This window comes from Ursus maritimus, unplaced genomic scaffold (genome assembly GCF_017311325.1).
Source record: "Ursus maritimus isolate PB19 unplaced genomic scaffold, ASM1731132v1 scaffold_8, whole genome shotgun sequence".
Classification (NCBI taxonomy): domain Eukaryota; kingdom Metazoa; phylum Chordata; class Mammalia; order Carnivora; family Ursidae; genus Ursus; species Ursus maritimus.
In genome coordinates, this window is record NW_024426996.1 from 46,569,981 (window position 1) to 46,594,457 (window position 24,477).

Sequence of the window (24,477 nt, forward strand, 5' to 3'; positions counted from 1 at the left end):
TTTTGTTTTTGTTTTTTTGCGGGGAGCAGGGGAGGCTGTTAGCACATTTTAAAGCTCTAGGAAAAATTAAACTCAAATAGAATTATCATCAGCCATTTGCTTTCTGGCTTTGCAACATGTGTGCATGCATTTAAAGTGAGGAACTAACATTGTTTAAGGGAAAACCTTCTAGATGTATACCAATTTTAAAACTTTTTCTCTTAAAATTCTGGGAATAAGGAATTTGGTGAGAAATGTTAGTTCTTACACATCAGTTAAAGTCAATTTAGTCAACAGCACAGACCTCATGACTGAAAACTTCAGAAAAGTTCATTGAAGATCCACATTTTATAAATGACTTTCTAAATACATTTCCATACCCTTTCTTAATACTTAATTTAACCCATCCAAAGAATACCTTGTTCTCTAATAGAAATCCATCCATGATCACATCATCAATTAATCCTTGTAAATATCTCAAAAGAAGTTTTATTGACTTGTAAAGTTCTCATTAAAAAACATTCTTATTTTTCAGGATGTCAAACTTGGGACAATTTGACTCTGATTTTTACCAATCTAATTATACTATTGATAATCAGGAGCAGAGTTCTGAAGATTCTAATGCCTATGGACATGTTTATGGATCTAGAAAGTAAGTACTTTATATTGAAAAAATACACTTTTATTTTAAGAAGGCATAATATTTTAGCAAGGGTTTCCACATTGGGAGGGCTTCCTTGGGGAATGCAAAAGCTCTCCCCAGCATATCTTGGTAAAATACCCAAGAAGAAATGCCAGGAAAGGTCAGAGAAATTAATTCAGTTCAGCTCAGGCCCATTTATAGGAGGGTGGCTTGTCTCCTATTTTCAAAATACCATATAACAGGGAGCCTGAATACAGGCCCTGGACCGAACAGAAAACATTTTCATTTTACATGATATTTTTTGGGACACTGCTCAAGAAATAGATTTTATTTGATTAGTAAGCATTTATCAAGTGTCTGCTTGTGTCTTAGGAATTAAGAAGGGTGCTACAAACCCAAAGATTAAAAAAGAAGTCTATAATCTTTTCCCTCATAAAACTTAAGAATTTATGTCTGACAGTGGCAATTAAATATGCAATTATAATACAGTGTGAAAACTGTTAAATGAAATTGAAATAAACATATTTCAGAATATGTTAGTTATTTTGAGTTGACAATTCAACTTGAGTTGAAAATAAAAATGACTAAGAATTTAGTAATTTACCCTCTACTAGTGCAAATAGGGCATTTAGGGTAAGAAGAATTGGTTCAAATTTTGGCTCCAGCCTATGTGATATTGGGAAAGACTTAACTTCCCTGACTGTCTTACACTGAGAAATAAGGACATTAATGATACCTACTTCATAGAATTGTCATGAAAAGCAGTGGTGCTAATGTGTTAGAAAGTATGTTTTAAAGTAAAACCATTTTATAAATAGTATTTTTTCCTAGAACTATAACTTGTCAAAGCAATGGACACTTTGGAGTCTAAAGTCACTTAAACTTATTGTATTTGTTTATACGGTTGCTGCTTTGATTTTTTTTTTTTTTTTTTGTGGGTGAGAAGGGTCAGACCTTTCAACTTTCAAGACAACTGTTCACTGAACACTTACATGTTAGGTACTGTTATGAACTTTACGTAAGTTAACTCATCGGATCCTCAGACAATCCTGAGATGAGGGCTAGTATTTTTTCCACTTATGAGAAAGCAGGGACCCAGAGAAATCAAGGAATTTTTCAACACAGAGCTAATAAGAAACGGGGTTTGGATTTTAGTTCAAGGTTGTGTGATTAGACCCAATACTAGCATGCACATATAATTTACTGTAAAATCAAGACATTTGTAAAAGCAAAATGTATGCTAATAATAAAAATAATGTTGGTACAATAGGAATATAACTGATTCATCTTAGGTAATGATGGGATATGTGGTCACTGTTTTATTCCAACAAGTTTAAGCCAAATAACCACATAACAAATATTTCAAATTTATTAATTCTTGAAGTTCAATTTTCTTAACACAGATAAGTACCCCGAAATCTCCAGATAAAGGAAGAAAAGACAGAATAAATACAAAAGGCAATTGGAACTCTTCTCTTTCAACTATGCACAGGACAATTTGGAAATTCTTTCCACTGGCTCATCACTCCTGAAGACACAGGCAGACAGGTGCTGTTTTCTAGCTACTCCTGCTGGGCCACTACTCTAAGGTGATAGGGGAAGGTATTGGTATAGAATGTTTTTAAAAACTATAAAAGTTAAATATCTGGAGTTTTATCTCATTCATGAACCTAGTCTATGGTGTCCAGCTTCAGTCAAGTACCATAAACATTTCCTAAAATGAAAAACGATCTATACTGCTCCTTTCCTCCCTTGCTCTCTAGGGCTATTATCATTAGGCAAATTAAGATATTTAAAAAAAATATTTATAGAAAAAATAGGATAAAAGGATAACGCTGTAGAGACTTGCAGAATCGAACTACAGGAAAAAAACTTGATTTTATTTCATTTATGATTTATACTTTGGAAGGTCAAGAAAAAGTGTTCGGTGCCAGGAAAGTTAATCAGGCAGAGGCAGTAGCTTGAACATTCAAGTCTTACAGGATGGTAACTCAAAATACATAATCCCCAATGAGAACTATCCAATAGAGTAAAAACCTGGGTAGCATCTATGATCTACATTTTCAGACTAAACTAAACTAAAAAAGTCTAATAAGAGAGAAACAAAGCTTTCTTTTTGTGCAGGGACTCATGGACCACAGCTTTCTCCCCCTGCCCCTCACCGCCAAACCACCACCAATTTTCTTTCTCCGTTTGATTACACATATCAACATTGCCCAGAAATCAAGATGACAAAGAGATGGAAATTAACATAACCAAATGGGGAAAACTCAAGATTATATGGTATTGAGCTGATGGCCTAGCCTGCTTCACTTGCTTAGCATTCAAATCCAAGTTGTGATTTGGATACAGTAGCATTTAAATTCCACAAAGCATTCCAATCCACACTGCAAGTCTCAGGAATTAGAAAGGGCATATTAGCTGTGGTAGTTTTATGAGGTACATAAAATATGGAGTCGAGTCAGTGACTCACTAGTGTACATCAAACTCCAGAGATTCGATCTTTTATTCATACAGTGAATAGTTCAATTAAAATACACCCCAAATCAGAAAAAGATGCTAACCATCCTGGCAAAAGACACAGGAATCCAGGGGATAATTATAATCGTTAGTCTCCTTCTCTCTGTCTCTGCCCACCCCACCCTCATATACAGGAGCTTGTTTTAGAGATTTTATTTGTTTATTTACTTATTTATTTGAGAGTGAGCGAGCACGCATATGCACACATGCTCACATACGCCTGCAGGAGCAGGGGGAAGGGGGAGATGCAGAGAGAGAGGGAGAAAATCCTCAAGCAGTCTCCATGCTGAGCATGGAGCCTGACCCTGGGCTCAATCCCATGACCCTGAGATCATGACCTGAGCTGAAATCAAGTGTCCAGCTCAACCGACTGAGCCACCCAGGTGACCCTATTGGAGCTTGTTTAAAAAGCTTGCTCAGGGGCATATGGATCTGAAAGCTGGTTGACTGTGCTTACTAAGACCATAAAAATATTTATATTTAAAAATGAGTTTTCTTATTTTAGAATAAACAGGGAGGAGTTTCCTCATTTTAAGTAACTATTCAGACAGGCACTATTTCCAATCACTTATAGCCAATCGTCTAGGTTCTATTTTCTCACTATGTTTTTCTATTTTTTAAAATGGGAAATCTATTCAAATTATTTAAGGGAATAGATATTTTCTACAGAAAAGGTGACAGCAACTGGAAAACCCCCTTTGAATGTTTTTGTAGGACTTTAACAGACTGATACTGAATCCCCAGCTTTTCTGAATTCCCTGAGCTGCTCTTCCTCCAGTGTCTCAAACACAGTTAACAGCACTGCCAATGGCACGTAGTCACTGTGCACCCGCTGGCTCGGCCAGAATCTGGGAATGTTGTATAAGTCAGCTCCCTGCCACCATTCCGTAAAACACACCACCATTCAACTGATCCTGTACATTCTGTTCTTACTGGGAATATTTAAAATGCCTGATTTTACTGGCTCACCTGGAGACTGACATAGATAAAATGTTTCTGGGAGTACAGACTACATTTTTTAAATCAACAGGGTATTTTGATTGTCGATCGGTCTTATTGTTGGCTCAGGCTGTTTCAGGTGATGGTGTTGCAAATTCTGAAACCCTTCCTAGTCTCAGGTTCCTGGAGGCATGCTATTTCATCTGGCTATATGAAATATACCCATACTTTAATATTAGTTAAAATGTGCAGGTAGACTTTCAATGACTTGTGCTTATCTGTTGGTACCACCTGATTTACACTCTAGCCCTCCATGTGACACTGGGAGTCAGGTCATCACCTACTGGCTTCCTGGATCAGATTGACAAAGGAAAGCAGCATCAGGTGACCATCATGAAGGAAATCCAAACCGACAGTTTTGGAAGAACAAAACTTCATAAAATATGTAGCTAGTGACTATGTGATAGGACACAGAATGCATATTTCTGTAATCATAAAAATTATTACTGAGTCTTAACAATGAATGTTAAGTCCTGTTGCCTCAGAGCCAGGTAAAAACTTTTCCCCAGCCGAGACTATGCCTTATCGTAACACAACATCATCCATCTGGAGACTTGTTGGAACTTTATAAATCCAGGTATGGGTGGTGAAAAGGGAAATACTGAAGAATTGGTGAATGTACAGAGGGTTTTTATATAGACCCGGTGTGTGGCCATTGCTTTATCACTTAGAGACAGAAGTCCTGGCATGGGTGTAGTGGAGATTCTCCTAATAGGAAAACAGAACGGTGGTGGGATGTTGTCAGTCAGTTTGGGTGTTCCAAGGAAACCAAAATGATAAAAAGTAAAAGATGATCAGCACAGAAGGCATACAAACTCCTGGCCTCCCATTTATGTTGTTTTCTTTGAGGAAGAGACAATATTTACAAATATAGAAGATGCTTTTCCAGGGTTGTGGAAGGTGTCTAGAACACTTTAGTGTAAGTCTCAAGAAGAAAAGGGCAAACCAGTACATAACTCATGCTTACTGATAATTTTTTGCATGCCCAACGCTATTCTAAGTGCTTTATTTATTTCAGCTAATTTAATTTACAATAACCTTATGAGGTCCATTATTATTATTATTATTATTATTATTACTATTATTATTATTATATAGCAGACTTTTTTTATGGCTTGGGGATATTGGTAGAAAAAACTTCAGCCCTGTTCAACTGTGATATTGACTAATACTTTTCTTTATTTGGTTCTTATTGGTTCATATTTTTTTGAGGTATAGTTGACATACAATGTTATATTAGTTTCAGGAGTACAACGTAGTGATTAGGCAACTCTAAACATCAATCCGTGTTCATCACGGTGTCACCATGCTTTCTTACAGTGTTATTGACTGTATTCATCACGGTGTCACCATGCTTTCTTACAGTGTTATTGACTGTATTCCCTATGCTGTACTTGTTCTCATGACTTATTTATAACTAGAAATTTGTCCTTTTTAATCCCTGTCACCTATTTTGCCCTTTCTGCAAACTTCCTCACCTTTATAATCACTAGTTTTGTGAGTTCTATTATTATCCTCATTTTCAGATGAGAAAATCAAGGCACAGATGTGAGGTAATTTGCCTACGATTATAAAACTGGGATTTGAACACAGGCAGTCTAACTCCAGAGGCATGTTTGCTAACCACTGTACTTGGTTTAGGATAAATTTTATCACTGGACTGTTTTTACAAGCAGAAGTGTAACCCCCACAGAGTCAGGGAGCAAAAGAAGAGTAGTATGACCAAGAATGTTGCCAGTTGTCCTAAAGGAATCTTTTGCAGTCATCTCACAGTTGTTTTAAGTAATTTTTACAGGAAGAGAAGATGCCTACTAACAAAGTTCATGTTTAAACTCTACTAGCCAGAGTCCAGGGTTTCTTCTGGTCTAATTCAGTTGACATTTGTTTCATCTGGAATAATGTGCTGAGTTAGATATCATAAAAATTTCAATATGCATCTTCTCATAGAGCTAATTAAGATGCTGTGTAATCAAGGAGAAGAGGAATATTTTGTTTATGTACTCTGCAAAACTCCTATTACTAAATGAAATATAGATATGATATAACCTTACCATCTTAAGTATTGGGTACACTAATCTAGCTCATTCAATTGTCTTTAATAGGTTAATAATTCAGGGCTATAGGGTTAACAAAGCAATTAGTAAAGTGTCCACAATATATGGTTAAGAGGACACTTTGATGAGCACTGAGTAATGCATAGAATTGTTGAGTCACTAGATGGTACACCTGAAATTAATATAACCCTGTATGTTAACGATACTGGAGTTATAATAAATAAAAGAAATAAAAAAAAGAAATACATGGTTAAATAAAATTATGGTTGTTCATTGCAATTTTCGGAAAAAGACCTAAAACCTGAGAATTGGGTTATTTACAGAGTTTGTTGGGTAGAACTGTGGACTAATCATGTGACTATATTGGTATTGCTTAGATTTTGTTTATTGAGATGTAGTGTAAAATGTTAGAGTCCACATGTATAAAGTTATAAGATAAAAAGAGAGAATTTTAATTCAGACACTGATAGCAGATGACCGTGGAAATTTTTATAGGTAAAAACTTTTGAGGTTTCCTTTGTTGAACAGATTTTGAAATTGTACTTTCTTAAATAAGTGGTGGGAGAATTTTAATATTCTGCTTCCATTGTAATAAGGTTGACAGAGACCAAGTTCCTGATGAAGAAGTTTTGCTGGATGAAGGAGCAGAGAGAGAGGAAAGAAAGAGAAAGGGATGGGGTCTAGCTGGTAATGGGCACATTTTTTTAAATTTTAATGTGGTTTTCTCTTTGCAGGGACTGGGTCAATCACCTATGCTAAATTCCCTCCTACGTGGAAATTGTTTTGCAGGGAGTAATTGTGAAAGTTACCTTTTCTCAAGCCTGGTTAGTCACACCTGGGCCTGAGTTATGGTGAGGCCAGGACAGTCAGTGAAATAGTCTTGGTTAGATGCTGGCCCATTGAGTCAACTTTACTCCCCCCTTTTATTCTTCTAGGAATGCTTACATTAAAAAAATATATACAGATCAAGGGTGGTTTTCATCAACCAATAGGCCACTCAGGTTCTTATTTATAATTCATTTCTATCAGTACTTTTGATAGTGGTTCTATTTTGCTGAGAAAAAGGGGAAAAGAAGTGTTAGGAATATGCCTCATGGCTAAGGGAACAATAACAGTAATCAGCATATGCCGTGGGGGATTCAAGAAGCATTACACCAGGTCCTTGCTCTTAACGAGCTTACGGTTGAGTTAGCGAGTGATTACATGCATAGATCTCTATTTTGGTAGCTTTATTTTACAGAGGAGGTTATTTTCTCTGTCAGGCTTAATCGTATAAGGGAAGTTGAAAATGTTATTCTTAGACTTCATATTAAGATTAATGTTGGAAGGAAAATATGAAAAACCATTTTGTAAATATTTTAACACAAAGAGATCACAGGGAGCTGCTGCAAAGTTCAGAATCCTGAGCTGTATTTTTAGCTTAGCCTAAGGGGCTCTGATGAAAGAAACTTAAACATGTTAATAAGGACAACTCCTTATGTAGCTCCCCCTTCCTTCAGGTAAAAACAATTTAAAATGATCAAGTAACCTCATATACTTCTTTTTTTCCCTCCTTCTTTTCTCTAGCTCTAAGAAATTATGTAATGAGTGTTGTTTTCCAACTTTCTCACACACGTGGTGAAATAAAAAACAAAAACATGGTCAAGAAAGTATCAAAATATCATGTCTCAACAAACTAAATTGCATATTTCAAAAGAAGTAGATTAGGCCAGCAGTAGAATCCTTTTAGGTACTCAAAGATAACTCAATTGGCAGTAATTGGGAATGGCCAAAGGTAGAAGGTCAGTATATGTATTTGTTTTTTTCTATGAATTGAGTCTATTATTGAAATTGTGATTTTTGGGGTGCCTGGGTGGCTCAGTTAGGCATCTGCCTTCAGCTCAGCTCATAGTCCCAGGGTCCTGGGATCCAGCCCCACATAGGGCTCTCTGCTCAGTGGGGAGCCTGCTTCTCCCTCCCCCCTGCCTGTCACTCCCCCTGCTTGTGCTCTCTCTCTCTGTCAAATAAAATCTTTTTAAAAAAATTATGATTTTTACTTATTTGCTTCCACAGATTTATATGGAATGTCATGTTTGGTGATTGCCCTGAAAATCAGTAAAAAAGCAACATTGTATAGTTTTTTTTTTTTAAAGATTTTTTATTTATTTATTCGACAGAGATAGAGACAGCCAGTGAGAGAGGGAACACAAGCAGGGGGAGTGGAAGAGGAAGAAGCAGGCTCATAGCGGAGGAGCCTGATGTGGGGCTCGATCCCATAACACCAGGATCACGCCCTGAGCCAAAGGCAGACACTTAACCGCTGTGCCACCCAGGCACCCCAACATTGTATAGTCTTAACAGCGCTCCAGCAGCTTCACTTAGGAGTCCCAACACCTGAAGTGTTCTTTTGTGACAAGTCCTTCAGTCTCCATGAAACTCTGTTTATCTGTAGAATGAGATTGAAACTACAGTTTTTACCTTACAGAATAGTCATTATATGAGAAAATGTGAGGGAAAGTATCCAGCACATTGTACATAATCAATAAGTGTTAGTTGGTAAGGACTGTTCTTCTAGAACCTTCTCATGACCAGTTACTTCATTTTTTTAAATTAAAGGTGAATTTTAAGCAAGTTATTTCTTTCATGGGTAAATACTCATAAAGACTAGGAGAATTCATCGAAGGAGAATTGTAGTTTCCTTCCGTGATTTTGTCATGATATCCCATTCTGCGATGTCTAAAAATCAGTATTTTCCTTTCTCTAGACAACAAGCCAGCGGGCAGCCTCAGCCTGCCTTTGTCCCAGCAGAGATGCTCGTGTCATCAGGTTACGAGGGACAGTGTTTTCAGCCAGCATCCAACCCGGATTATTATTCACAATCTTCTTACATTGACAGTTTTGATGAAGAGCCTCCTTTGCTAGAAGATAAGTGAAGGAAGTGCTATTCATGTGTGTACAGCTAGAATAATAGCAATAATCAGAACTTAATGTGCGCTGCAGCATGCCGTGTACAGTGTTTAGTGTGATCGTTCCATGTATAAACAGGTCTGCCAAACCAAGGTGTATAAACCCTTGGAAGTTGTCTCATGCTTGTGTGGGGAAACATGGATGTAGATGTGTTGCCGTTGCTGTGCTATTAACGGCAGTTATGAAATGTTTCTTCAGTTTGTTAAAGTGTGGACTCCCTGACGGGGTCTAGACAAGAGTGAACACATCTTTTAGCAGAGTGGTTGTATCAAAGTAGAGACCCTTCCCACCCCAGTTAATGAAGCGACTTCATAATAGCAAATTGTACCTTCTGCTATGGTGCCTGGGAGCCAAGAGGGTAGTTTCTCAATATTTCTTTATTGTCATGGAGACAAGCCAGTTTTTTTTCTTCTCTGGCTCAGAGGAGCCCCCTTATCTCAGCTGGGGCTGGCTCAGTGGGGAGGAATACATGATTCCAGTAAATAGCACTGCTGGTGGCAAGGAAACCGGGGACCCTTGCAGTTGAAGGTCCTTCAGGGATTTCAGGCATGTTCCATCCATTGACTTTTTTTTTTTCCTTTTTTAATTCAGCCACCCTACATCTGCTGCTTTTGCTCTTACAGAAAATCAACACTGATGCTAGAAGCATAGGTGCTAGAAAACAAAAACTCAACTAGATTTAAATTTAAGAGCCAAGGAGAAATATGAATAGGTTAACTATTATGCCCTCACTCCTTTGTATGTGGTCAAGTGAAAAGGGATAGTTTAAAATTCCCAATATTTTACATCAAAAGATCAGTGTTTGCCTCATATGAACAGAACGAATCGCTTGGCATTAAAACATTCTTTTCTTTGTCTTCGAGATTAAAAAAAGGTGAAAGATTTAAACCACTCAGAAAAGCACAGAAAATTATATCATAGGTTTGTTGGCTCTTTAGAAACCAGTTAGATTTTGGGATCAGTTATGTTTAACCAATTCATTCCAGTTTGCCTCTGAAATAATAATCAACACCTGAAAATTATAAGCTATCCTCATCAAACACCCTTGATTCCACCATCTCTACTTTAACAAAGAACTATCAGTTGTTATAAAAGTTACCTGTATTCAATACAGAAATTTGGCAAATACAGAAACACCTAAAATTTTGTCTCTATGACATGACTTCCATTAATGACTTGATGTATTTTCTTCCAGCTTTTATGACTGTGTATGTATGAAATAAGTACATGTAAATACTTTATGTAAGTATGTATATATTTTAAGTATAGACATTTAAAAATGAAATACTACATTTTTAAAATATGTATTTATAAATACTTAAGAATGAAAGTTGAATCATACAATGGCTACAAAGTTTTATAGTTTTTAAAGTTACCTTATATCAAAAGTATTTCTATGCGTGCATTCTTTAAAGACATTAAATATTATTTGATATATGATATAGAATGGCTTCACAATATTTTATCCTATGAAAGTACCGTAATTTAAACTCACCTTAAAGGCTGCTCCTTGTAATAAGTAATGCTTTGATGAACATCATGGCAAATAACTTTCGTCTCTGCAAAGTCTGTCCTTAGGACAGATCCATAACACTGGGGTTACCGGGTCAAAAGGTATTTATATTGTCAAACTGATCTAGAAAAGGATGACTCCCCTACACCATCAAAGTAGAATATGAGATGTCTTCGTTAATTGGATGGGTAAAAAGCAATACTTTGTAGCTCTTTTACTAGAAAAGTTACACATTTTTTCATGTCTATTGACTATTCTTCTTGTTTTTTATATTCTTTGTCAGATTTCTTATTGGAATCTTAAGATTTTTCCTTTCCTTGTTTATTTTTAGAGATGTTTATATGGTAAAGATATTTATTTATTTATTTTTATTTTTTTTAAAGATTTTATTTATTTATTTGACAAAGAGAGACAGCCAGAGAGAGGGGGAACACAAGCAGGGGGAGTGGGAGAGGAAGAAGCAGGCTCCTAGTGGAGAAACCTGATGTGGGGCTTGATCCCAGAATGCTGGGATCACGCCCTGAGCTGAAGTCAGATGCTTAACGACTGCATCACCCAGGCGCCCCTATGGTAAAGATATTTAATGATTGCCTGGAATAGCAAACATTTTTTTTTTCCTAGATGGTGTTTGCTATCTAATTTGTTAATAGGACATTAAAGCATATAGAAATTTTAATATTTATGTTTTCAACTCTACAATTTTTTTCTTGGTAAATTTTCTTTCTGTTTGCTCATTTGTTTAGAATATATTTCTCCAGCTCTTGGTACTGTTTATATCCTCTTGTATATTCTTAAATTTTTAAATTATCTTTTTGTTTTGCACTTAAATTTTTGACTCATAAAAAATTATTTTAGGTTAGTATGTGAGGTAGGATTTAACATATTTTTCTTTAATGAGTAACAAATTTTTCCTGTAACATTTATTGAAAATAATCTTTTCTTTTCTGCTTGTCTGAATGTCTCTATTGTGATAATCTAAACTCACATGCATCCTCCCTAATATCTTACTAAATTCAAATAAGAAATATATTAGATTTCCCCTCTGACTTTATATAGTTTAGAGAAAATTCTTAGATTTTATATTCTCTTTGTGATTGTCCCCACCAAATTGCTAGTGTATTAGAGATACAAGAAATTGCACCTAATATAATTTTGCATTTTGAATCTATGAAATTTCTAGATGCTAATTCAATACGTTCTTCAGGCTGGGTGACTTTGTGAAAGCCTCGAGCCTCATCTGTTTCAAAGATATGAAAAAGCCACAGGCAGGGTCTCTAGGATAAGGTGATAAATGTCATTTGCTAGTTTTTATTGAGCATATGCCAAACAGGGTATCATATTATGAAGCTATAATAATTAACATCCTTTGCATAAAAATATGTTATTTGATAATGTGCTTGTTTATTCCTTAAATACTTTGTTGTCTAGAAGACTTGCTTGGTGGTTTTATATAAGAATGATAACTTTTGCTATTTGATTATGTACAATCAACATGTTAACAAATGTATCTTGAAGAATAATAGTCAATTCAAGTCTGTCAAACCAGAAAAATTACTGTGATATTCAGTACTTATATTTGTAGCACAGCCTGATGTTTATATTTAAAAGGCCAGTGCCACAATTTGCATAGAAAACAAAGATATTAATTCATTTTTATAGCGTATATATCATATACTTTACTACCACTAGATGACAGCAAAACAATAAATTGTACATTCAAATTTCACAGCAGTTTCATCTTTTACCGTGTATAATAAGATATTATATTAGGATATCAACAATTAATAAGTACTTATAATCTCATTTGCATACCTGGTAATAAATTTGAAAACAAAATATTATGGAGATGTATTTTGGTAGAAAACACATAAAATATTTTTTGGTATGACAATATTTAGTAGGTCTTATGTTCACTCACCGTTTCATGACTTTATGTTGAAACATGTGCAGAAGTTAATTATGCCATCAAGTAAATGTTTGAAATCAGTAATAATGTCTCACAAGGCATTTTTCATCTGAGTTTCTTCAGGAATAATTATTATGCTTTTTGAGGGAAAAACGTATTTTGAATTAAAGGCCACTTGTTGTGGCAAATGCTGAAAACATATTGCTAGCATAAATGTCTTAATTGAAAATAAAGCTTGAAAACAACATAAGGCTTAGGTGAAATTAATTTAAACTACAATATTTCTCAATTTTTAAAATCTTCTGCTTTTTAAAAATCACATTAGGCATTCTAACTTCATTTTAAGCTCGGTGAACTGCTCATCTTCTCCAAAGTGTATGTTCATTAAGAAATACATAACTACACTGTGATAATAAAAAGGATGCAGCATGGAAGTTGAAATGTACGTGATTTACTCACTATCAGCCAGTCAGATTCTTTCTTTTCAAGCTAGGGATAGCAATTGCCCGCCTGGATATGAAACGAGTGAACTACATACACTACACTACCGCAGACCAATGTCTGGCTAACCTTTTGAAAATGTCTAGGTCCCTGTTAGAGTAAGACCCCTCTATGTCATGGCAGGCATTAAAGTCCATCTGGTATTCTGTGTATAGAATGTCAGATAGGCAATGTCAGGTGCTATGTGCTACTGTAAACACAGCTGAACTATACTCTGTATCTGACCAAAGACAGTTACTAAACGCTGGGAAGGGAAGTTGAATGCCGCGTACAAATGATGTAGGGAAAAAATCCTTCACGTGGGGGATTGGGCTCAATTAAAAAAAAAATACAATCATTATGAGATTAGATACACATTAACATCCATATCTATATGATTAAAAGCAAGGTTTTCGTTTCTTTGTTGTTGTTTTATTTTGTGTGGTGTGTGTGTGTGTGTGTGTGTGTGTGTGTGCCATTATACCGACCTCTTCCTGTTTCTCCCACCCTCAGTAAACCACTTTTCTACTGTTTCTAGGAGCCTGACTTTTTTTCTCCTTGATTTTAGATTCCACATGATACTTCACAGTATGTCTTTATTTATTTTAATTAACATAATGCCCTCAAAGTCCATCCATATTGTTGCAAATGGCAGGATTTCCTTCCTTCTCATGAGTGAATATTCCATTGTATGTATATACTGCATCTTCTGTATCTGTTCATCCACTGACAGACATTTAGTTTGTTTCCATGTCTTGGCTATTGTAAAAAATGCTGCATTGAACATGGGAGCTCATATTATCTCTTCGATATCCTGTTTCCAATGCCTTTGGGTATATATTTAGAAGTGGGATTTCTGGGAACATATAGTAGTTCTATTTTTCTTTTTCTTTTTTCCTTTTTTAAACTGGCCAAGTTCAGTTCTCAGGTTATAGCCTCTGGGTGCCACGCATTGCTGCCCTGGGGATTGACCCGCGGGGCTCCGTGCTAAAGCCACCACCTCCGGGAGCCCATGTCCTCCAGCTGTAAGAGGACCTGTTGCCAGCCTGGCCTGGGGAGAGACCACAGTGGGGCAGTTGGAACTCCACAGCCCAATTTTTTTTTTCTAATTTTTGGGGAACCTCCATACTGCTTTCCACAGTGGCTGCATGAATTTACATTCCCACCAAAAGTGCACAGGTGTTCCCCTTTCTCCGCATCCTAACCAATACTTGTTATTTCTCGTCTTTTTGATAATAGTATTCTAAAGGGTGTGAGGTGATATCTCATCGTAGTTTGGATTTGCATTTCCCTGAGGGTTAGTGATGTTGAACACCTTTTCAGGTACCTGTTGGCCATTTGCATGTCCTTTTTGGGAAAATGTCTCTTGAGGTCCTCTGCCCAGTTTGTAATTGGATTGCTTGTCTTGGGGAGGAAACATGGGTTCTTGAATCAGATTCTCCAGGGCTGAAACCTAGATTTTCTGTTACTAGTTCTGTGACTTTGGACAAATTCTTAATATCTCAAAACCTCAGGCATCTGATACACAAAATAGGAATAAAATAACAGTTCTAGCCTCATTACATGTCTGTAAGACCAATGCATACAAATCTTGTAGAGCTCACAGAATTCAGTGAACACTGAATAACTGAAAAATAAACTGTTGTTTACTGAATTCGGTAAAACAACAACAACAACCAAACAAAAACCCATTCAATTATTTTTAGTTGAAATGCATTGTTTTTTATGGTAGTTTATCTCTAGTCTCTGCCTTACTCTTATTCAAATTTAAAATGATAGAAGGAGGTAGCCAGCTTGATTATCGGTTCCTAAATAGTGAAGTCATGTACTTCTCCTTTTTGTTTTTGTTTTTTTTAATAGTAAATTCAGCTGTATGTGCTTTATTTTTTTTTAATGATTTTTTATTATATTATGTTAGTCACCATACAGTATATCCCCGGTTTCCGATGTAAGGCTCGATGATTCATTAGTTGTGTATAACACCCAGTGCACCATGCAATACGTGCCCTCCTTACTACCCATCACCGGCCTATCCCTTTCCCCCAACCCCCTCCCCTCTGAGGCCCTCAGTTTGTTTCTCATAGTCCATAGTCTCTCATGTTTCATTCCCCCTTCTGTACTTCTCCTTTTTGAATGTTCTTTTTTTTTTTCCATTCAAGATACACCCTAACATTTATCTTTACAGAACTGGCAAGAAAAAACTGATACGGTGTTAATATTTCTGTATTCAGTGGATGTCAGATGGCTGGATTTAAAAAAAAATTTTTTTTTTAATAAAAATGTAAGCGGGGCAGGATATAGCAGAAGGGTCTGTGAGGTGGCAGTCAGAACTACTTAAAAACAAGGTACTGTGGGAAAAATTAAATAATCTAAAAGAATTTGGACTCATGGGCACTGAGCCCCACTGATTCTGAATATTTTTTTTCTACCACCCCATTCATAAAAGGGAAAGTTTAACTTGTCTCAAGAATTTAATCTTTAAGGACACAGACTCAACCACACCAGCACTGACCTTATTAAAATACAGGTGCAAGAAAGAGCCAACCTCTTTTCTCCTCTGTGGAGTTTCAGCCAGTTAGCATAGAACTGCTTTTCTCATCAGGCAGGGTGGAAATAAAATCCCGGATCTGGGCTAAATATCTTTAGTTTAGATGATACTGCTAATTGAACAATTATACCATGTTTGATATAAGTATGATAAGATTTCAAAAGTGTTGTTGCAGGATTCTGCCTTCAGTGCCCACAGTTCTTGGTCACACCACTTTGCAGAATGAAGAGGTAGACCAGATGAAGAGTGGTGGGCAGCAAAACAAAGTTTATTGAGCGATAGCATAAAACTTCTGGAGAGGGAGGGGGCCCAAGAGGGTTGCCGTTCGAGTTTCTAAGTTTAGGTGGTTTTATGAGCTCTTTTGCAGAACTATCTTAAGCAATCAGGGTTACTGAGTCTTACCATTCAGGGCTTTGGTCACCTATCTGTCTACCTATTAGGTTAATGTCAACATGCTGATGGTCTTTTTTGCAGACAACTGGGGGCTTTTATCTTAACTGCCCCTTGCCTGTGATAGCGACAGATGCTCTGTGGTTAATTGTCTTATTTTAGGACATTTTGCAGAAGTCTTTCTGCAAAGGTTACAAAGCAGAATGCTAGTGTAGTCCTGTCTAAACTGCAAAACAGGATGTTAGTGCTGTTTTATTTTTAGCTGTCTTGACTCCATATTTTCTTTTTGGGGACCCTGGACCTGACTACCTGTCTAACTAACTCCTAACAGCGTTATCAAGGGAAAATGGGGGAAAGGAAATATCTGAATAAGCAATAGGATGGGACTTTTGGTCTGTTAGTTACTATTTTATTATTTTATTTTATTTTATTATTTTCCTTTTTTACTGTAGAATGTCTATTTCCCAATTTTCAACTAGATTTTAAGCTTATATTTGGTGCATAAGGCAGGAACATTTTTCTTTGATGTAATTATTTCTCTAAAATATTTCTTTAGTTCCTTGTTTGGGAACAACAAATCTTTGTTGTTTTTGTTTTTTAATTACTATATATTACATAAAACTTTAGATTTTTAAGGTGTAACAATCAGATTAAAGTGCTAAGTAAATTAACCAGATATGTTAAATTTAAGTAAATATTATTTATGTTTATTTTTTATATTTATATTATTCCCCTTTTTTTTCCTTTTTGCAGAACTTGGAATCAGTTTTGATCACATACGGCAAAAAACCCTGACCGTGTTAAACCCACTGAAGCCAGCAGATGGCAGCATTATGAACGAAACGGACCTCACGGGGCCCATCCTATTTTGTATCACTCTAGGAGCCGCCTTGCTTCTGGTAAGTCAGCAGTAAGCCCCAGATTTTAATGTGCGTCCTTTCAAGTGTCATTTTTTAAGAAGTCCTTGTTAATACAGAAGAAAATGTGTTACTTTATAAAGTGTAAACTGTTTGATTTATAACTACGTTTTTTTTTTTTTTTTTTGGGTGAGAGAGACATAGTTAATTGAACCATAGTGACAAAGAGAAACAGCCCTCAAGTATTATAACAGATAAAATACAAATGTAAACAGAATTTCAAAAATCAAATCACCAAGCAAGTTTTCAACAAAGCAGGCGATCCCTTGTGTCTTTCTTGTTATTTAGAAAAGATTGTCTATCTGAAAAAGTTGAAGGAGCACAGGAATTTGGGAAATACAGGCCCAGATTTTATTTCTTGTTTTCTCTGACATTTCTGTTGTGACACCAGAGAGAGCACTTCTCTTTGGTCATCATGGGCTTTGCTGGGGTGATCTATGGAATATGTCAAATACTCTGTGAGGTAGGAGTCTGAGATGAGTCTCCTTGTTTCTGGTTAGGTTATTATGACTACATTAATTTGCAATGATAACCAATGATTTATTTAGTCAACCTACATATTTCTCTAGTATTTGAGTTTTCTGCTTCTTATAAAGGCATTTTTTTTCTTCTGACTTTGCCATTTGTCTTGTGAATGGGCCTCTTTAATTCTTTAAATCTGGAGTAATGAGATTGAGTCCCCAAAGAAGTAAAGAAAAACACATTTCCACCCAAGTTAAGTTTAGAAGACATTTTAGCTCATACTTTAGAAAAGTGTTTCATGTAAAGAAAAAGGAAGAAAAAGAGAAAAGGTCTATGATTTTAAACCAAGGGGATAATGGTCATGTGTTAAAAAAAGAGGATGAAAAAGATGGTCCGTACAGTCTGAAAAGTACAGTTTCATTAAGGCATAAAAGAGATGATCTTGACAGGAGAAAGAATACAGGAAATTAAAAATTCTAGGAAAAGCCCTTAAAATAAGTATTCAGTCCACTTCTCTGTCTCTTGGCTCTCCACTTTCCATGTGTTTTTCCTCCAATGTAGCTACAGTTTTCAAAAGTAGATGTAAAATGTATTTGCAACTAAATAAATTTTTACTTTTCATTTATTAATTCGCTTTATACCAATCAAAATACTGATAGCAATCTAGCTTCCGCACAGTGATATGATTAATAATCACATCATATTTATCCAATACAATAGTATCTGGTGATAGCATCTTATTTCTTCCTTTGAACTACAGCAAATGCAAATACTCTGTAAATCAAACACTATTTCAACTACAATTGTAATTCAGTCTCTAACCTCCCTTCTGTCTTTGTCACAGTAGTTTGATAATCTTAACTGCACTAAGTTAAGACCATGTCAATTAATCAAATAGTCAGAAACAATCAATTTAATGTATTAACCCATATTTTTTTTCAAGTGATTTCTAAAATAAGAGCTGTTTGTTTTCTTGTAGGAAATATTACCATTACCATCCCTTAAAGGAAAGCATTAATCCCATTAAGATATTTTTGGGGTGTATAATGTTAGTCGGAATTATTTAAATATCCTCTTTTTTGTTTTAAGTACAAAGCAATATAGGCAAAGAACTCAACTGGAAGTGAGAAAATTGGATGCACCCCTAACTTTGCCTCTAGGTATGATCTTGAAATTTTTGTTTCCTATTTCTTCATTTCTTCATTTTGAAGAGAAAAGCATTTATGTAAGTTTTTTTTTAAGGTTCCTTTCAGTTCTAAAATTTGGGAAAGTGCATATTTTTTGAAACATTTTAAGCAGACATTGTCAGTTTAATTTTACCATTAGATGTGGTTATTTCAGAATTGATGCTGATACATGTAGAGCAATGAGGACCAAAAACAACAAAGAATTACCCAACTATATACTAATGAAGGCAGATTTCACTCAGAGTCCTTTGGAAGCTAAACTAACCATGCCCTGGATATCTAGAATTAAAACGTAAAAGAAAAGTTTATGGGCTGTTTTATGCATTGTACTAGAGAAAGCAAAACTAAATCCAAAACAATATTCAATTGTTCATTTTCTCCAGAGACATAAGACTCATAGTCACATACTTATGGTTTTAATGATTTATGTTGACATAAGGCACGACACAGTATCTTTTAGCGGACTTTCTTCATGTTGAAGGAGGCAAACCAGAAAACACAGCTTCAAAACCATAAACTTAGTTTTGTTCTTGCTCTCAAAATTATTTTCACCCCCAAAACAAGGAAGATAAGTGGTTTAAAAGTATGGCTTCGTTTAATTTTTTTGGTACATCTCAGACTGTGATCTGAAAAAGGAGCATGCATGACCAATGTAAAAGCATAATCAGAGGAATAATGAGTATTTCAAATCCAGATATAGTAACAAGGGTGGTATAAGGAGGACCTGAAAAGTTTTGAGGTTAAAAAGAAATGGAACATTTGCTTTCCATTTCAGTTACAAGCCCTTTTAAGAATTTGAAACAAAGTAAAAATGACAGTGGCCCCTTTCAAATGAAATTACAACTTATAATGGATAAACTAACAAGAAAGGAGATGAAGAGAGAAGTCACTAACTGATACCGAAAGGGACAGTTTTACTAACAAATTAGTTTTGTCCACCCTCTGTATACCCTCCCCCCATTTATAAAACTACTTGGAGTCCGGAAGGTCTAGCTTTGTGTCCTTTGGTTGTGGGGAAGTTGCCCTTCATCGTTCACCATTGCCATTGCCATTCACCTCTTCCTGCCTCAGAATTATTCCATCCAACTAAAATGTTAAGTAGAATGTTTCTCTAATACTCGAAAGTGATTTGAAATGGTCACTATTTTCCAAGTAGAGCAAACTCACCCAATAGAGCAATAAATGAGGGCATTCTTACGTATGTCCATTAACATTATTAGTATTATTTCACAAGATAGCCATGAGAATACAAAAGTTACTCAATAAGAACTCATTATGGGTAATGCAGGAGGGAATTCTGCAAGCGTAGCCCAGGGACATTTTGTGAAAGGACTTGGTAGTGACCAATCTCCCCAGCTGTGAAGAGGAAGAAGAACTCAAAATTGCTAGGCAATTTTGAACATTAAAATGATCATAATATTCTCCACTAATTAATTGCAAAGTAAATATCTCTTTACTCTGTAAGACATAAAGACTGTACAGATAACAGACATAGAGAAGAAAACATGACAGCTAAAAAGCTCACTCTCTGAATTTATCAGATCCTTCATTGTTTTGCATGGTTCCCATGAAAAACAGAGTCAACTTATTCAATATTTATCTAGAATTTCTAATCAGTTTAATGTAAATAGAAAAATGAAATGCATTCTGTACTGAGGCTTTGGCATCCTCAGGTAGCAAACATTAAAATATCCCCTGTTTAATCAATAGTAGTTTGTGACTTTCTCTAGGTGAGTTTAATGGGGACTATTTCAGCTCCCAATCCCTTGTGCCTGTGGGAGATGGCTATTTTTATGAGTCCTAAGAAAATCAGTGTTGTATCCTGAACACTATTGATTTCACTTTAACAGTACTTCTTTTATGATTCATTACCAGTTGGTTTATATAAACCAGCTTTTCATAAGGTATGTTCAGTTAAACTGGTAACAGGAATTAGGAAAACAAAGGATTCTGTGGTCAAATAAGCTTGGGATATGGTAGGTTAAATATGGTTAAGTAAGTCCCATTATTTTAAGACTTGTGAGAGCTCCTATAGATGTCCAGAATCTTATTTTAGAGCCAGACTGGCTAGGTTCAAAGCCAAGTTCCACCACGTAACATTATTTTATTTTGGGCAAGTTACATATTCTCTGCACCTTACTTTCCTCATGGGTAAAATGAGTATAATAATGGTACCTATCTCATAAGTATGTTGTATGGATTAAATAATTTAATACATGTGAAATGTTTACAATAGGACCTAACAGTAAATCCTGTAGATATTTGCTAACATAACTAATTTGCCTTCTAAAATCTTCAAGACAAAATTGGAATTTTTTTCATTAATTCATTAATTCATTTAATTATTTAACAAATAGGGGGAGAAAATATATTCTTACTTATGTCTTGTACTTCAAATAGGTGATCTATGATTAAAAAAAAAAACCTAGAAATTGTTCATCTTTTCTGTGGCATGCATGTGCCACCCCAAATATAATCAGAAATGTTTGTTTTCAGGACCTGAATTCATAAGATAGCCAATGTTTTTTCCAGAACTCCCAGTTTCCTGATAACTGTACCGGAAAGACATGAAACAGTGTTGAGCTGATTGATAGAGTCTAAAATGCTCTCTGTTCTGTTGACATTCCAATTTCCTCTTGATGTTTGTTGTGTGTTCACCTGTGTTCTTCCCATTGTTTCAGGCAGGAAAAGTTCAGTTTGGTTATGTGTATGGCATGAGTGCCATAGGTTGCCTAGGGATTCACGCCTTACTAAACTTGATGAGCTCTTCAGGGGTGTCTTACGGCTGCGTGGCAAGTGTGCTGGGTTACTGCCTGCTCCCCATGGTCATGCTGTCCATCTGCGCCATCTTCCTTTCACTGCAGTAAGTGTCTGCGTGCGCTAATGGACCACACATGCACAGTCCTCTCTCAAGCTTGCCACACCAGGGTAACAGTTAACCTCTTTCTGATCTTTTTGGGAATGGAATTGGGGAAACTTTCGCTATTAAAAGCTACACACAGATTCAGGAAAGTAGGTCAGTTTTGGCTCAGGTACTGTTCCTATTTGGATGGTTCGAACAATAAATTAAACCAAGTTATCTGTGAAAGTGGCACTTTGGAAGTTGTTGCAGTCTTCAATACGAACTATTGTCCGGCATAGTAGAACAGCTACAGAAAATTCACTTGTTTGATTTTGGAAGAGGAAGTGCCTGGTGAACCCTGAAAAATTGCTTCAGTTCCCAGGCACTCTGCCTTCTAGGCGGCAAGCAACTGTTCTTTCTCAGCTGGGCTCCTTGCAGTGAAGAATTCCCAGGAACCCTGATGAGGATATTAATGCCGAAGAACTTTATAGCATATATGCTCAGCCAATAGAAATTTTTTTCTTCTTTGCTTCCTGGGCAGTTAGGATTTGCAATTCAAAACTATTAACGAGGATCCGGTAGATATGTTTCTGTTGAGCAGTTTCCCAGGGCATATGCACATTCCTACCACAGTTTGGGGAGAGCAAGTAGTTACTTAGTCCTTTGTCCCCTATGTGCTTTAAACCCAATAAACATTTGCCATCAGCGCTCATTCTTCCACATCCAAAGGAGGCACAATTTACATTTTTTGGATGATTCACATTTTAGATTATTAACACCACATCGCATAGCATATTATGTAAAGAATTTACCAATGCCAAAGACAGACATTTTAGGAGAGACTTTAAAAATTTTGTTTAGATATCTCATATAGTTTATCCATAACATTATTGAGAATGACTTAGTTGGAAATGTTTCTTTGTTTTAATATGGCCATTTATTTATTTATTTATTTAGCTCGAGTGGGAGGGGCAGAGGGAGAGGGAGAGCAAGAATCCCAGGTGGGTTCTTTAGCAAGCTTTTCCATTTACTATGTTGTTTGGTACAGACATTTGACATATTAATACGGAGTTTAGTTCTACAACTTCTATTTTGTTAAATGCTTTTGCTGAAGAATGCTATAATGATTTACCATCTAAAAATTTTAATTTTAAAACATTGTTTCCAGCAAAGTTAAGGCTTGGAGCATCTCAAATGACTCCAGATTATTAAAAGGAAGAAAATAAAAACTAAAATGAGATTTTGAGAATCATCAGAAGTCTGGACCTTTTTTCATTAGATAGTCATTCTGAAATGATAAAGGATGATTTAGAAATCTTTTAAATCATATTAAAGAAGAGCAAATTATCCAACCCCTAAGACTATTACACTGAAATTTCCTTTCTGATTATGTTACTATATCTTTCAAATAAATCATACATAATTTTACGTTTTTGTTTGTAAAAACCTGTATATTAGGTCGACCTATAAATTATTCCTAATAGATGTTAATTAAACCAATGCATATCATATTGGTTAGAGTGCATTTTAAATATTTTTAGTTTATTTATAATCCAAAGCATCATAAGCTATATTGTAAGTTTTTCATTTGTTTTTCTTTGGTTCAGTTATTAAAAGTAAATATTTTTGTTATTCTCACAAATAATAAACATAATTCTCAACTTCTGATTATACTAGGATTGAGTGAGACAGTGTAGTTTGATGGTGAAATGAGCAATGTGCCAATAGGAATTAGGAGGTCTTAACCTAATGCCCATTTCACTATGTAATTTTCCTTTTGTCACTTCATTGATCTAAAGCTGGGGACTAGATATCTCGTGATCTTTTTTGTAGCTCCTGTAGCTTGTTTTTCTAAATAACACATTCTGTTTTGCACATAAGGAAAGAAATTCAGTCTTTACTCCCACACCATCTCTTTTATCCTGATGGTGGCTAGACTTAACTACCTTATTTGCCCATTTCTTCTTAAAGAGCCAATTGCCTCCACAGTTATTTTTGAAGATATCAATTTGAACAAATCCATTCGAATATTCTAAAAAATCCACAATACACCTACAAAAGGAATCTTCAGCAATGAGGTGGGAGGCCACACACATATTTGTGTTCCCTACTTAAACTGTGTCAGGCTTTGCTATCTCAGACAGAAACCTGAAAAGCAGACGTGGGAGCAGTGGGGATGAGGCCCCCTACTGGAATGCAAGTCCAGTTATCTTTCTGCTCATATTGTATATCAATTTGGGAAGACAGTGTAGGAAAATGAATCTGTAACTATAAAAAAACAAAACAAAACCCTAAGCATAGTTTTTATAAAAGATTTTCAGGAGTTGGAATTTGGATGTTGACAGTTGAGGGATCTGCAGGTGAATTTTTGTACTCCTATTAGTTCAAGTTTTACTGAAATATAAAATGTTTACCTCTTACGGGAATTTGACTCACAAATTTTCAAGCTGGCCAAGGCCTTTGACTTCATTCAGTTCCTCACTTTCATTTTGCAAATGGAGAAAGTAGTTATAAATATTGTACCAAGGGCATTTCAGAGACAGCTCTGATTCAATAATCTCTTTTTCTCTTGCTATAAGGTAATCATCTCTTTGTCTTTGCTGTAGGGGCATCTTTGGAACTGTGTTGGCACTGGTCGTTGTTGGCTGGTGTAGTCTCTCAGCTTCCAAAATCTTCAGTTCAGCCTTGGGCATGGAAGGACAACAGCTTCTCATTGCCTACCCTTGTGCCTTACTTTATGGACTTTTTGCCCTCCTAACAGTTTTCTGAAGAGTATTTGAGATGGTGTTTCAAGATTCTATTTGTTTCCTGTTCACATTATCCTGGAAATGTGTTAGCATTCAAATTTGGTAATATGATTTCTGCTTTATTGCTGTTGAGAGAATGATAAGCGAAGAGACAAAACAGCACTTAAGGATGGTACTTTAATAATTTGTTTGGTTTGAATGATGTTTTGCTTTTCGGTTTGGTGCATTAAAACATTTTAAAATACTTTAAAATAAAAGGGGATATAGTTGTTGTACTGATGCTGTACCCTGCTTTTCTCAATGGATCTGTTTTTAAGAAATTGTAAGTAAATAAAATCATATGA

General features: G+C 35.7%; 1 protein-coding gene across 1 annotated transcript; it reads left to right on the forward strand.

The window, feature by feature from the left end:
- The first annotated feature begins 514 nt into the window (after positions 1-514).
- Positions 515-24,171, forward strand: YIPF7 (Yip1 domain family member 7). Its single transcript, XM_008701435.2, has 5 exons — positions 515-631; positions 8,939-9,097; positions 16,730-16,877; positions 21,226-21,407; positions 23,993-24,171. The coding sequence occupies exons 1-5, from the start codon at positions 516-518 to the stop codon at positions 24,153-24,155; spliced, it is 768 nt and encodes a 255-aa protein (XP_008699657.2). The 5' UTR covers position 515; the 3' UTR covers positions 24,156-24,171.
- The last annotated feature ends 306 nt before the right edge of the window (positions 24,172-24,477 follow it).